The 15,263-nt window shown below is 45.0% G+C and overlaps 1 protein-coding gene across 3 annotated transcripts in view; it reads right to left on the bottom strand.

Annotated features, from left to right (window-relative positions):
* RIPOR2 (RHO family interacting cell polarization regulator 2) overlaps positions 1-15,263 on the bottom strand; it is a 234,576-nt gene that overhangs the window by 119,637 nt on the left and 99,676 nt on the right. Inside the window, exon 1 of one of the 3 annotated variants that reach the window (XM_058732827.1) lies at positions 2-223. The exons of the other annotated variants lie outside the window; for them this stretch is intronic. Coding sequence (XP_058588810.1) covers positions 2-62 — 61 coding nt within the window. The 5' untranslated portion in view covers positions 63-223. Of the gene's footprint in view, position 1; positions 224-15,263 lie in introns of those variants that run through there. 3 annotated transcript variants of the gene reach the window in all.

The following is a 15,263-nucleotide window of genomic DNA, read 5'->3' as shown; positions in this document are numbered from 1 at the left end:
CCTTCACCAAAAATGTCATCCTCTTCCTCGCCCGGGAGCTCCTCGGGGTCCAGATACTGCATCTTGGAGAGGGCGGCAGTCAGCGGGTGACGGCAGGTGTGCAGCCACGACCGTTCCCACCACCACAGTGCGCAGGGGCAATTTCCTCTCTGAGGGTTGCAGAAGCCCTCAGGGAAGGCAGCTTCCGCATCTGCCCTCCGAAAGCAGCTTCATTCATATGAATAGGCTCCCTGAGCCTTTCCAAGCCTGCATTCCAGGTGGGGTAATTCTCACCCCCCCCAACCCCCCCCCAGAAGAAAGAACTTCTTTTGGAAGGGGGCTGCAGATCCGGTTGGGTCTGAACACAGATAGAACTTAAAGGCCGAGCGCAATGAATTCCTTCAGAGCGACAACTTTCATATTTTCTTAAGGAGGAAGGTGAGCTTTCAACTTTCGTACTTATGAATTTGAACACAATGGGTCGTGTTGAAAGAGACGGGGTTCACGTTTCTCATATCTTGGTTTTGCTTCAGTGACAATTTATCTGAAAGCAAAAGCCGCCGCGCTGCACCAAAGAGGCACCTGCAGGGACGCAGCCTCGGTTTCACTCCGAAGAAGTTGCCTTTTTCCTTTTTCCAAACCTCTTGCCTTTGGGGCTGAGAAACTCTGTAATGTTCCAGACCAGCTCAGCACACATCTGGGCTCTTAGCGGCTCAATTCAATCTATGGTCAAGCAACAGAGAACTAGTTTGGGTCGAATGACTTCCATTTCACCCTATTTACCCAGCCTGGGTCTTCAGACTTTATCGTTAAAGAAGAAAGAAGAAAATGTGACTCAAAAGGGCAGCTCCTCCCAGAGGCAGGAGTAACCAGTGAGCTTTCACAAGAGTGTGGGGGCGGGGGCTGGCATCGCCATATGGAACCCCCCAAAGTGTGCTACGTTCTCCATGGCTATTCAAACGCCGACCTGAGTGATACTGCGATTTCATAGTGGGGGGGGGGGGGTGTTCCCAGAGCTCTCCATCATGTTGCCAGACCTCACAGATGGTCAGAAGCCCAGAAAATGCAAACAGAGATAATGGTGAGGAGTTGGTAGCCCCCAGTGTTTACTTCCGGCAACTTTATTTCCTGAGTAGGGTTTTAAAACAAATAAATAAATAAATAACATTTTAAAGTTTATTTATTTTGAGAGAGAGGCAGAGAGCGCGAGTGGGGGAGGGGCAGAGAGCAAGGGAGGGAGAGGATCCCAAGCAGGCCCAGCACTGTCAGCGCACAGCCCAACCCGGGGCTCGATGCCATGAACTGTGAGATCCTGACCTGAGCCGAAACCAAGAGTCAGTCGCTCAACTGACCGAGCCCCCCAGGCGCCCCAAGAATATATTTTTGATAGACTTTATTTTTTTAGAGCAGCTTTAGTTTCACAGCAAAATCGAGAGGCAGTAACGGTTTTCCCATATGCACCCTGCTCCCCCCACATCCACACCCTCCCCCACTGCCACCCCCCACCGTCATCCCCAGCATCCACTGTCAGAGAGGCACATTTGTTACGACTGGTGCATCTACACGGACACGTCATGATCACTCAGAGTTCGGAGTTTACCTTCGGGTTCACTCTTGGTATTGTACACTCTGTGGATTTTGACAAATGTTTAACGACATGTATCCACCATTAGAGTATCATCCAAAGTAGTTTCGCTGCCCCCCAAATCCTCTGCGCTCTGCCTGTTCAGGCATCCCTCCCACCTACCTCCTGGCAACCACTAATCTTAAAATACTGTCTCCCAAGCTCTGCCTTTCCCAGAATGTCATATAGTTGGACTTACACAGAATAGAGACTTTTCAGACTGGTGTCTTTTGCTTAGTAATATGCACTTAAATTTCTTCTATGTCTTTTCATGGCTTGGTAGGTCATTTCTTTTTTTTTTTTTAATTTTATTTTTAAAAATTTACATCCAAATTAGGTAGCATCTAGTGCAACACTGATTTCAGGAGGAGATTCCTTAATGATCCATTACCCATTTAGCCCATCCCCCCTCCCACAACCTCTCCAGCAACCCTCAGTTTGTTCTCCATATTTATGAGTCTCGTCTGTTTTGTCCCTCTCCCTGTTTTTATATTATTTTTGTTTCCCTTCCCTTGTGTTCATCTGTTTTGTCTCTTAAAGTCCTCATATGAGTGAAGTCCTATGACTTTTGTCTTTCTTTGACTAATTTCACTTAGCATAATACCCTCCAGTTCCATCCACGTAGTTGCAAATGGCAAGATTTCATTATTTTTGATTGCCGAGTAATACTCCATTGTATATATATACCACATCTTCTTTATCCATTCATCCATCGATGGACATTTGGGCTCTTTCCATACTTTGGCTATTGTTGCTAGTGCTGCTATAACCATGGGGGTGCCTGTGTCCCCTCGAAACAGCACACCTGTATCCCGTGGATAAATGCCTAGTAGTGCAATTGCTGGGTCGTAGGGTAGTTCTGTTTCTAGTTTTTTGAGGAACCTCCATACTGTTTTCCGGAGTGGCTGCACCAGTTTGCATTCCCACCAACAATGCAAAAGAGATCCTCTTTCTCCGCATCCTCAACAACATCTGTTGTTGCCTGAGTTGTTAATGTTAGCCATTCTGAGAGGTGCGAGGTGGTCTCTTACGGTGCTTTTGATTTGTATTTCCCTGATGATGAGTGATGTGGAGCATTTTTTCATGTGTCGGTTGGCCATCTGGATGTCTTCCTAATAGGTCATTTCTTTTTAACACCGAATAATATTCCACGGTCTGTATGTGCCACAGTTTCTCTACCCATTCACCCACTGAAGGACACCTCTGTTGCTTCCGGTTTTGGCAATTACAAAGAAAACTGCTATGAACACCCCCGTACAGGTGGTGTTTGCCTGGACACAAGTTTTCAACCCCACTGAGTAAAGACCCAGAAATGCAGTTGCTGGGCTGTGGGGTAAGAATATGTTAAGTTTTGCAGGGAGCCTCCAGACTGTCTTCCCAAGGGGCTATGCCATTTTATCCTCCCACCAGCGATGAAGGAATGTCCTGTGGTTTCACATCCTCATCAGCATTTGGTATTGACAGTGGTGTAGGTTTGGGCCATGCTCGTAGATGCGTGCTGGTTTTTCACTGAGTTACTGAGTGCTTTTGAAGAGACTGCTGGTGCCCGCTGCAAGCTAAGAACCTGTCTCCTCCTCTATTCACTGCCCTTTTGAAAGGACACCAGCTTCTCCCAGCAGAGAGCGTGTGAATTGGGGCTGAAGAGTCCAGCCACGAGGAAGTGTAACCAAACTCAAGGGGTTTGCCAATTGGGGTGCATTAAATCGAACACAACCCGAGGAAACGTTGAAAGCAAAGAACTTTCTATTCCTTGTTACAAGTGAGGAGAGAGAGGGGTAGCTCTCAAAACCCTGACTCCCCCTGGGATGAGTGGGGGGACGCTTCCCCAGTGGGGGCTGGGGCGGGAGCCAGCACGTGTGTTAAGGAACTTAGGCATATTCGATTACCTAGGTGCTAGGGCTCAGTTGTACAAGCCTAACGTGTCAACATGCTGGTGCACACTTGGCATGTTGAAAAAGTGGCAGAAAACCCCGCCCACAGAAGGAGATCTTCACGTTACAATGAGCTAAAGGTAAGTTCAGGACAACGCAGGGGGGCTTGGGCACAAGTCCTCAGCTCCAAAGGCGCTCACACTGGCTCACATGAAGGACTATCAGGTGTCTCACTGGAGGGAAATGCAGGTTCGGCCAAACACAGCACATTCCTTCCCGGCTTTTGTCCCTGCCCCCCTCCCTCCCTCCGCTGGTGGCTTCCAGCTCCCCATCTGAGTACCTCTGCGTTGCATCCCAGCTCAAGGAGGGTCAGTGAGGAAGGGCTACTGACGCCCCTGCGGCCGTCTGGTTGCTGAGGGGTTCCCAGAGAGAGCACACAGCTCGGGGGCTGCTGGAACCTTCCATCGCCCTCAACCAGGGCTGGGGCCATCCCGAGGGGAGGTTCTGGAACTATGTGAATGTTTGGGGGTGCACGATGACTGCGGGTCTTACTGGTATTTAATGCCTTGGTACTCTTCCTGCAACGCGTGGGACGGTGGCTCCAGAGGAGGAACTTCCAGTCCCAGTGCCAAGAGTGCCCCTTCCCCACGTGAGAGACACGGAGGGGAGGGGCGCCTGGGGGGGGGGTGCTCAGTCAATCCTCTGCCTGCCTTCAGCTCAGGTCATGATCTCATGGTTTGTGGGTTCAAGCCCCGGGTCGGGCTCTGTGCTGACAGCTCAGAGCCTGGAGCCTGCTTTGGATTCTGTGTCTCCCTCCCTCTCTCTCTGACCCTTCCCGGCTCATGCTCCGTCTCTCAAAAATAAACATACATTAAAAAAATAAAAAAAAATAGGGGTGCCTGGGTGGCTCAGTCGGTTAAACCTCCAACTTCAGCTCGGGTCAGATCTCACGGTCCATGAGTTCGAGCCCCGCGTCGGGCTCTGGGCTGACGGCTCAGAGCCTGGAGCCTGCTTCCGATTCTGTGTCTCCCTCTCTCTCTGCCCCTCCCCCATTCGTGCTCTGTCTCTCTCTGTCTCAGAAATAAATAAACGTTAAAAAAAATTAAAAAAAAAATTAAACAATAAAAAAAATTAAAAAAAAGAAAGAAATCCTGAAGGGCAGACAGCCAGAGATGATGCCTTCTCTGTCTCTCCTTCATTTCCCTCCTTTCTGGCCCTTCTGCCATCATCCCCCACCCAGATTCCCACTCGAATGACTTTTCTGGTCGAGGGTCGTACTGAATTAACCTAAATTAAATTAATAAAAAATGGGCCTGAATTGTAAGATGCTGCAGCCACTATGGGACACAGTATGGAGATTCTTCAAACAATTAAAAACGGAACTACCATATGATCCATCCATCCCAATTCTGGGTATATGCCCAGAAGAATCGAAAACAGGATCTTGAACGGATCCTTGGTCTGCCATGTTGCTACAGCATTATTCACAATAGTCAAGATGTGGAAGTGAGCGAAACGCTCACTCACAGACGAATGAAGAGAGGAAGTGACATATGTATATATATTCATATATATATAATATCACATGTCTTCGTGTATCTCACATATATGAATATTACTCAACCTAACAAAAGAAATAAGTCCTGTCACACGCGACCACCTTGTATGGACCTCGAGGACGTGACGCTACGTGAAAAAAGCCAATCACAAAAAGACAGATACTGCGTGATTCCCCAAGTAGTCAAATTCACAGAAATGGAAAGAAGGGTGGTTGCCAAGGCCCGGGGCTGGAGGAAACGGGAGGTTTGATGGGTATAGAGTTCAGTCCTGCAAAATGGAGAAGTTCCAGATCTGCTGCATAACAACGCGTTTACAGTCAACGGTGCTGTAACACACACTTACAGCTTATTAGGAGGGTGAATTTAGGGTACTTGTTTTTTTCCCACACACAGGCAAAATGGGCCCAATTGCAGGAGATCTGGGTTCGGACTAGCTGGGAGGAAGGGCGGGCTATCAGTTTTGAACGTTACTACGTTTCTTACCCATCGTCTCCATGCCCTTTACCCTTCACAGCCCTGTGAGGGGGATGCCGTTAGTTCATTTTACAGATGAAGCCGTGGGACTCTGAGAGCTTAAGTAACTTTCTGAAGAGCACGTAGTGGGTGAGGGGCAGATGTGACCAGCTCCAGCTCACTCCGTTACCTCTGGTCTAAACAGCTTTGAGGATGATCTGGGTCACCACAGCCTCCCATTAGCTCTTGGGGTTACCACACTAGGGACCCCCCATCATTCCGCATCGTGATCTCTCTAGGCCTATTTGCTCATGTATAAACGGAGAAAATAACATCTTCTGGTGATGGGCTTAATTGTGTCCCCCGGACCCTCCGGAAATTCATATGTTGAAGCTCTAACCCCAGGACCTCAGAATGTGACCTTGTTTGGAACTAGGGTCATTGCAGATGTAATTGGTTAAGGGGAGGTCATACTTCAATAGGGTGGGGACTTAATTCTAATACGAATCATCCTTATGAAAAAGGGGGATTTACACAGAAACAGGCACACAGAGAGGACACCACGTGAAGACGAAGGCAGGGATTTAAAAGCCAAGGATTACCAAAGATGGCTAGCAAACCACCAGAAGCTATGGAAGAGCATGGGACAGATTCCCCTCGCCCCCCTCAGAAGGAACCGGCCCTGCGGACACCTTGACCTTAGACTTCTAGCCTCTAGAACCGTGAGACAACAAATTCTGGTTATTTAAGGCACCCAGTTTGGGGTCCTTTGTGATGGCAGCCTTAACAACCTAATACACTTCCTCATTTGGCTTGTTCTGAGGATTAAATAGGTTAGTTCATGTAAAGGAGCTGGCCCAGTACGTGGCCCACCATTCACATCCAATCATAATTATCCAGCTCAGATCTCTCACGGGGCAGCTTGGAGCCATTTCTCTGGCAGAAGCCTCAGTGGGGGTAGAGAATGAATGATCACCATGCTCGGTATGAAATCTCAACAGCCCTTGGTAAGTTCCCCTCAGTTTTGTCTTCTCCAATTTAGATACTCTAAAAACAGCTACTAGTCTCAAAGAACAAACCGCAGATGCCACCAAGAACACCTTGAAACCAAGGAATATAGAAAACATGGTCCTTGCTCTTAGAGAGATAATGCACACACGTGTGATGTATTAGCTCAGCTGGAAAACTAATGAACTACAGGGCAAACATCAATACGGATAGATTTCAAAAACACAATGTTGACGGGAAAACCCCATAAGAACTTAAATAGTATGATTCTATTTACGTAAATGCCAAAAAATGGGCAAAAGGAAAAACCACGTAACAGCTAACACTGCTCTGGTGCCAGCCACAGTTCTAAGTCCATTGATTCACTGAATTCTCACGGCAACTCTGTGAAATTGGTATTATCTTCATTTTACTGTAAGGCCCCAGAAGTAAAGCAACCCACCCAAGGTCATGCATCCTGTGGTGGAGCAGAGTTCTAACCCAAGCCCTCGTCTCACCCTCACTCGCCATGTAACATAGTCTCTCATCTGTGTAAAACATAAGGGACGGCTGAGACACCCACAGCTCCCCAACGGTAGACGCTCCAGACCTTCCCTTATGTGGCTCCCCTCCTCCTGTTTGCCCTCCCAACTTGGGACACATCCATTCACCTTTCAGAGTTTGATCTAAGGGCTACCACCTCCATGAAGCCTTCCCTGATATCTCCAGGTGGAAATGCTTGTCCTGATCCCTTGGTCCACCCATTTATTTATGTGCCTATGTCACCCCTGCCCTTCCCTCCTCAAGACAAAACCTATGTCTTCGTAAACTTTGTATCTCCATTCTCCTAGGGTATTACCAGGAAGAAAGTCATTGATCGATAAGCATTTTAAAAATGAGTAATAATGATGAAGTGAAAGGCGGAAAGCTCTAATGTGAACTGAATACGAGGGCAAAAATTCTTACTTGGGAAGTCACCCTAGAATCTACAGGGGAGAAAAAAAACCCCTTTCCCGTATCCTTTTAGGTCTTAAACTGGGACCTGTGAATTAAACTGATGAAAGACATATTAGCAGTAGAAAGAGTGTACAAATTTTATTAACATTTCTATGTGCACAGGAGCTTCATGGAAAAGAAGTGAAAATCCCAGAGAAGTGGTAACGCTTGGTCTATATATCATTTTAACAAGGAGCAGTAAGTTGTGGGTCAGTGACGAGACAAAGGAAAAAGGGAAGGTTTGGGCTCCTAGGGGTGGTAAGTTGGGGGAGGGTGACCAGGAAATGTGTGATCCATAAGGGTTGTTTAATAACATTTGTCATGCACACTCTTCATTGTCTCCGGTGATAAAAGTGGTCTTCAGTGATGAAGAGTCCTTCTCTCTCTTATGGAAGAGACCAGACCTTTGCAAAGAGGGATGTGTGCCCTGTATTTAGGCAGGAAGGGAGAGGGCAGAGAGTTCTCCTGTGTCTGCTGTTTCTCAACTGCCATCAGCTAAAAATAATCCTAATGCCAACGTGGCATATTTTTGGGTGGCCTATTCTGAGCCTCTTCAAATCCGTACTAGAATAGAAAGACTAAGGCTAGAGAATCTCAGTGCTCACAGCTAGGCAGTTAGGGAGGGAGAGTTTACAGGGTGTAGGTTGCAGGGAGTCATTTGACTAGATAGTAAGAGGTGAGTCTGGAACAATAACCAAAGGACCTTGCTTTCAGTGTCAGAGGCAAACAGCTCTGATCAATGCATTTGGGGTATAGAACAAAAGTAAGCATGAGCCCGTACGAAGCAACTATTTCGTGCAAAGACTGTTTGTGACAATCTGGGTTATGTGTAACAATGGAACCTCGTCAAGGTCAAAAATGCAGGAACTTGGCAAAGCTTTTTTTTTTTTTTTTACGACTCTAAACAGTTGGTGCCCCCTTTGTGCTATACGGGGTGTTCGAAGTTCAAAGACATGCAAGTCCTTGTCCTTGCTTTGAGGAACTTTACTCACCTGTGGTCATCCATCGATCCTTCCCTTCACTGAGTCATTCATCCACCTATCCATTTGAAAAATAGTCACGAATGCCTACTCTCTGTCTGGCACGGTGGGAAACATTTAAGTAAATGTATAAGTGACTGTGCATGTGTTACGCTGAGCATGTGGAAACCAACACAATACAGTAAAACCTTGGATTGCGAGTAACTTATTCTGCGAGTGTTCCACAAGACGAGCAAACATTTCTGATAAATTTTTTTTTTCAACGTTTTTTTAAATTTATTTTTGGGACAGAGAGAGACAGAGCATGAATGGGGGAGGGGCAGAGAGAGGGAGACACAGAATCGGAAACAGGCTCCAGGCTCCGAGCCATCAGCCCAGAGCCGGACGCAGGGCTCGAACTCACGGACCGCGAGATCGTGACCTGGCTGAAGTCGGACGCTTAACCGACTGCGCCACCCAGGCGCCCCTCTGATAAATTTTTAACTTGATAAACGAGCAATGTCTTGCAATATGAGTTGTACATAATGCAAGGCATCGTATGATCACAACTGACCCAATGGTTCTTGAAGTTTGCTTGGATACACAAGTGCTTTAGATCACAAGTGTGTTTGTGGAACGAATTACACTTGCAAACCAAGGTTGTACTGTATTATTATTTTGTGGCATGAGAATTTGGTTTACATAATGATCAGCTGTTTACTTATTAAACAATTTTTTTAATGTTGATTTGAGAGAGAGAGAGAGCACATGTGTGTGCACATGAGCAGGGGAAGAAGAGGGAGAAAGGGAGAGAGGGAGAGAGGGAGAGAGGGAGAGAGGGAGAGAGGGAGAGAGAGAAATTCCAAGCAAGCTCCAGGCTCTGAACTGTCAGCACAGAGCTTGAAGATGGGGCTCAAATTCATGAACCGCGAGATCATGACTTGAGCTTAAGTCGGACACTTAACCAACTGAGCCACCCAGGCGCCTCTATTTATTAATTTTAAACATTTTTTCAGGGCTTGCTCTTGCGAAAAAGACACTTCCACCTGTGAAGAAGCGCTTTAAGGCAGAAGCCATACTGGTGGGAAAATGTCACCATCCAACGCGAGCTTTCCTTCCAATAGAGAATGAGTATCACAGTCTTTTCTCTGTACCTACTTCTGGAGAGTTTCCCAGTCCCTCTAGAACATGTTTTTGATGTTCAGATACAAAAACTGCAGAGCAGTGAAAAGAATCTGAAATAATTAGGGGTAAAATGTTCTCCTTTCAGAAACAGAAAGGAGAACAAAGTAGGAGAGAGGAATTGAAACTGTGGAAGGGCTGGAATCAAGAAAGAAAAAGGTGAAGAAAACCACAGAGCCAGAAATCATCTTATCTTTGGGTACCCCTGCCTGTAAAAATGCACATGAAATGTGTCTAACCGCACAGGGCCGTGACCAAGGAGCTGAGACTAAAGGAACACAGTTTCTAACGATACTCATGTTTTCACGTTGCCAAGAGGAGGTGCCCACCTCGTGGGATGACAGCCCAGATGCTCTGGAGCCTTCCGGCACGCACTCCCCGGTTTTGGGTGTATCTCTTGGCCGAAGGAGCACACTCGGGGTCACTTGTGGGGGGGTGCTGGGGAAGCCTCCAGAACAGGCTGACCAAAGCCCTGGATGGTCCTCTTCCGTAGGACTGAAGACAGTGAGGATAACTGCCCGGTGAAGGCATCTGCTCACTCCTCTCTGGAAGGAGGGAGGAGAGCCCAGCAAAAGCACTCTCTGTGGCCAGACTCACACAGACTACGGCTTGTGCGCGTATAGCCTTGGGCTTTGGGTATGATTCCTGGGAGTGGTTAGTCTGCGGCTAGTGACTTTTAAAAATGGCATGAAGGGCACTGGGTCTGGGATCTGACAGAACTGAGTTTCAATCCTGGCTTTGCTACTACTACCAGCCCTCTGACTGAAGTTATTGAATCCGACTCTGTGAAATGGAACAGTAATCTCGAGTTCAGCCCTCTCTCCTCAAGCTGCCCCCAGTGAAAACACAATCCTCATCAATACTTTGTGCTAACTATACAAACACGACTGTAAGACTCGGTCCCTGGCCTGTACACTCTGGCTCAACCAGAATATAATCCCGAGGGCTCTCCAGCATAGAAAACTTTTGACTCCACTGGATAATAACATTTACCTCCCGGGGTTGTGGTGACACGAATTGAGATGGGAATCCCTCTCTGGGACTCTGCCACCCACTTTAGAAGAGTAACCAGAGATCACTGTGCAGTGTGCCCTCCTCCCCCTTTCTAACCTCAGGACCACTTTCTTGGTATGGGAGCCATGGAAAGCTGCACATGTGGTCAGGAAAAGAAACTCTGAGAGGGCGGAGAGAACCAGTCCTTTGCGTCTGTGGGAAATTTAGGGGGGCTTTTAAGGGAGGTTGTAATACTCCCTCCCAGACTGTGACTCCAGACCCAGAAGGGCATTTCTGTCCACAGAAGGGAGGCCAGATGAGGAAGCGTGACTTTCCGAACTTTGAAAGCAAGGTACACCTCTCACCATCCTAAATTTTATGACGAGAGGTTGCCCTGTGGTGCGTAAATCACCGGGTGCCAACTCCAGGGAGAATATGAAATATTGTTGTTCAAAACATGAATGACACTAAATGATGGGTACTCAGTCCTTTGGCAGGTCACAGTTTTTCCAGCAATTTCCAGAAAATTGAAAGAGGATCTCGTTGAGTTGTTACGGGTAGATTAATAAGCACGATTTTTGATGGTAAGTCACTATGAGATTTTTGGTACATGATTAAGAAAGGTCTGAGAGAAAAATGTGGTGGGGTAAGGACCTTCAGAATTCAAAAAAACCCTCTCTTCACTGAAAGCAAAAAGGAACACCAGAAAAATTGCTGATTGTCAGCTATTTTGGGACTCTGGAACATTTAGTCAAGAAAAACAATGAAATTTTCATAAGAACAATGAGTTTTGTGGCATTTTAACATATGCTATTCCCACCTCGTCCCCAGCTCTGTGGTAGCCTTGAAAACCAAGAGTCTGCAATCACAGTGAAAACAGACTGGCAGTCATCGGAGTGGTTGGAGAATAGGGCTGGAGTTTCTTCAAGGCCCCAATCCCAGAAATGTCATGATTTGACCCGTCTTGACCCCATCGACAAAGCTGTCTTTATTTAACCTGACTCAGAGTTGCCCAATGTGAACACCTTTCCACTAGCTAGACCTGCTTGTTGAAAAGAATCAGAGGCCACTGCTAAGCAACGAAGCTGCCTGAGGTGGTGGTAAGAACAGTAGGGGGTAATCGGTAAACCAAAATCTTAAATAGGAAAAGCTGGTGGGCACCTGGGTGGCTCAGTGGGAAAAGCGTCTGACTCTTGATCTCAGCTCAGGTCATGATCTCACAGTTCGTGAGATCGAGCCCCACATCGGGCTCTGTGCTGACAGCATGGAGCCTGCTTGGGATTCTCTCTCACCCTCTCTCTCTGCCCCTCCTTTGCTCATGGTCCTTCTCTCTCAAAATAAATAAATAAACTTAAAAACAAAAAAGGGAAAAGCCAGGGGAAAAATGGTCTTAGGGGGCTTTGGAAAGTTCTGACATATTTCTGAGAAGCTAGAAGGCCAAACATGTTTACGGCTGTGTGCATGCCCCGGGCTGTGCACATGCTTACAGAAGACGCCTGATTGGGCTATGAATTCTCACCACTGCCTAATCTTGAGGCTCTGTGGAAGCAGGAAGTAAAGGATAAGGCAGAGTTGTAAAGTACCTAGCTAAATGTGGAAGGTATGTCCCAGCTTATACATGGAGCCCCTTGGCAAAAACTAAGACTTAGTTCCAAGCATTTAAGATATCTCTGTCCAACATCAGCTGACCACTATGCGACTAAGCAGAGATCTCAGTGGCTGCGCGTGACAGAGATTGTAGGCTTTACAGAGCAAGTCCAGAAAAATCACTAAACAGCAACAACAAAAGCCCTAGGGAGGTGGGAAAATCTGATTTCCACACTTCCCGCATGTATTATTTCAACTGTCCAGTTTTCAGCAAACAGTTTTGAGATGTGTGAAGAAGAAATTATGGCCCACACACAGAAAACAAGATAAAACACAACCAGTCAGTAAAAACTGCCCCTGAAGAAGCCTAGATGTTGGTCTTACTGGGACAAAGACTTTAAGTTATCTATTTAGAATATGTTCAAAGAATGAAAGGAAACTAAATGTAAGAACAATGTCTCAACAATGTAGAATATCAACAAGAAGGTTAAAACTACCGGAAGAAACCAAAAATACTAACTTGAAAAGATATATAAACCCCCACGTTCATTGTAGCATTATTCACAATAGCCGAGATATGGAAACCAAGTGTTCATCAGTGGATTAATAGATAAAGAAATTGTAGGAAATCTTTGTGTCTGTCTGTCTACCTATCTACCTACCTACCTATCATGTAATATTAGTCATGAAAAAGAATGAAATATTGCCATTTGTGACAACATAGATGGACCTTGAGGGCATCATGCGAAGTGAAATAAGTCAGACTGAGAAAGATGAAAATCACATGATCTCTCTTATATGTGGAATCTAAACAAACAAACAAACAAACAAACAAACAAACAAAGATCATAGATACAGAGAACATACTGGTTACCAGAGTGGAGGGTGAGGGCTATTAGAAATGGGTTTAAGGGGCACCTGGGTGGCTCAGTCAGTTAAGCATCTGATTTCAACTAAGGTCTTGATCTCAAGTTCATGGGCTTGAGCCCCACATGGGGCTCTCTGCTATCAATAGAGAGCCCGCTTTGGATCTTCTGTCCCCCCGCTCTCCCTGCCCCTTCCCTGCTCACATGCACACACACACTCTCTCTCTGTAAAATAAACACTTAAAAAAAATAAATGGGTTTAAAAAGAAAGCCAGAAATTACAAAATAAAGAAGCAAACAGAAATCCTGGAGATGAAACATATAGTGTAACTGAAATGAAAAATTCACTGGAGATGCTCAACATCAGATTTGACCAGGTAGAAGAAATAATCGGCGAACTTGAAGGAGATCAACAGAATAACAGAAAGGAAAAAAAGAGTAAGGAGAAATGATCAGAGCCTCATAGAACTTTGGATACCACCGAGCATACCAATGTATATATAACAGGGCCCTCCGAAGAAGAGATAAAAAGAAGCAGAGAGAATATTTGAAAAAGTACTGGGCAAAAAGTTCCCAGATGTGATGTGAAGCATTAATCTATACCTTGAAAAAACTCCACAAACTCCACATACATAAGGTTAAAGATATCACACTTAAACACATCATCAAACTGTCAAAAGCCAGAATCAAGGGACAGTCTGAAAGCAGAAAGACATGACTCACCACATACAAGGGAGCCTCTATAAGGCCAACAGGTGAGTTTCTCATTAGAAACCACAGAGGGCAGAAAACAGATAAAATATTTAAAGTTCTGAAACGACAACAAAATATCAATCAAGAATTCTATATCTGGAAAAACTATCCTTCAGGGATGAAGGATAAATGGATATGTTTCCGGATATACAAAAGCTAAGGAATTTCACTTATACAAGAAGTATAGTATAGACCTGCCTCATAAGACCTGCTAAAGGGAATCTTTCAGGTTGAAATGAATGGACATGAGGCAGTCACTTGAAACGTTACCATCAAGAATGTATGTATGTGTGTATATATACATGTACACATGTGTACATGTATATATACACACATATATACATATACACACATATATATACATATATACACACACACATATATACATATATGTGTATGTGTATACACACACATATATATATTGTTATGATCAATTTGTACTAATGAATGCAATAATTCTATCCAGACAAAAATTTTAATGCTGAAAACCACTTAGTCACAGGAAAATGATACATACATATGCATATTTTCTTCTAACAGAGAATTGTGATAGAATGAGAGAACAAGACTTCCGAGTATAAAAATACATTACATTGTAAGAAAGGCAATTGTCCCACACTTGGGCTGAAGTAAAACCTTGTGGTGTGGTGGGATCAGCATCACCTTCTGGGATGCGTCTAGCATTTCTAATAAAATATGTCATCAATTTTCTGATAGATTTTAAAGAAATGAGTCCATCTGAAATACTGATTGATCCTATTTGTCTAACTTACAGTCTTAGAGTGAACCTAACGACCTTACACTAGAAATTGTTAAAAAGCAGAGTCTAATATATTAATGACCAGCTGAATATCTTTTGTTTCTTCTTTTAAATATCTTAATAGTTACAGAATAGTTATGGTAGCTCTCTCAGGAATGATTCTCTTGTGACAAGTATAAAATGAAACTTTGACAATGTATCTGAGAAGTTGCCTTCACGATTAGGATAAAATTCTCTCGAGGTGGAGGAATGGAATAAAAATACGAATCCAGAAGGAAAAAGGAAAAATGTAAAACATTTCCAAACCTCAAAGAATATTATCATTTAGTTTTTTTATGTGGATGATGGAGATATACATATTTGTATTATATATTACACTCTTTGTAACTTGTAAAACTTATGATAATAATTTTAGATATGCAAGGGTACATAATTTTCCAAAATTTATATTGGTTTTCAAAAACCTAGACAGTTAAAGACCACTGGTACAGACTCCACATTAAATGGCACAGGACCTCAGCAAGCCCTGTAGGCCAGTCATCAGGATCAGTGACCCTGGAAAAGCATATGGCGGCCGGAGGCCCATGGTGGCTAGGCATTACAGAGGGAAAGCCTGGTAGATCCGTCCCTTTCCATGGACTAACTCTGGGTTGTGACCCCCTTTACCTCCTGACCTGTTTCTTCTTAGCCTCAA

The sequence above is a fragment of the Neofelis nebulosa genome, chromosome 6 (assembly GCF_028018385.1).
Source record: "Neofelis nebulosa isolate mNeoNeb1 chromosome 6, mNeoNeb1.pri, whole genome shotgun sequence".
NCBI lineage: Eukaryota > Metazoa > Chordata > Mammalia > Carnivora > Felidae > Neofelis > Neofelis nebulosa.
This window is presented reverse-complemented; position numbering and strand designations above follow the sequence as displayed.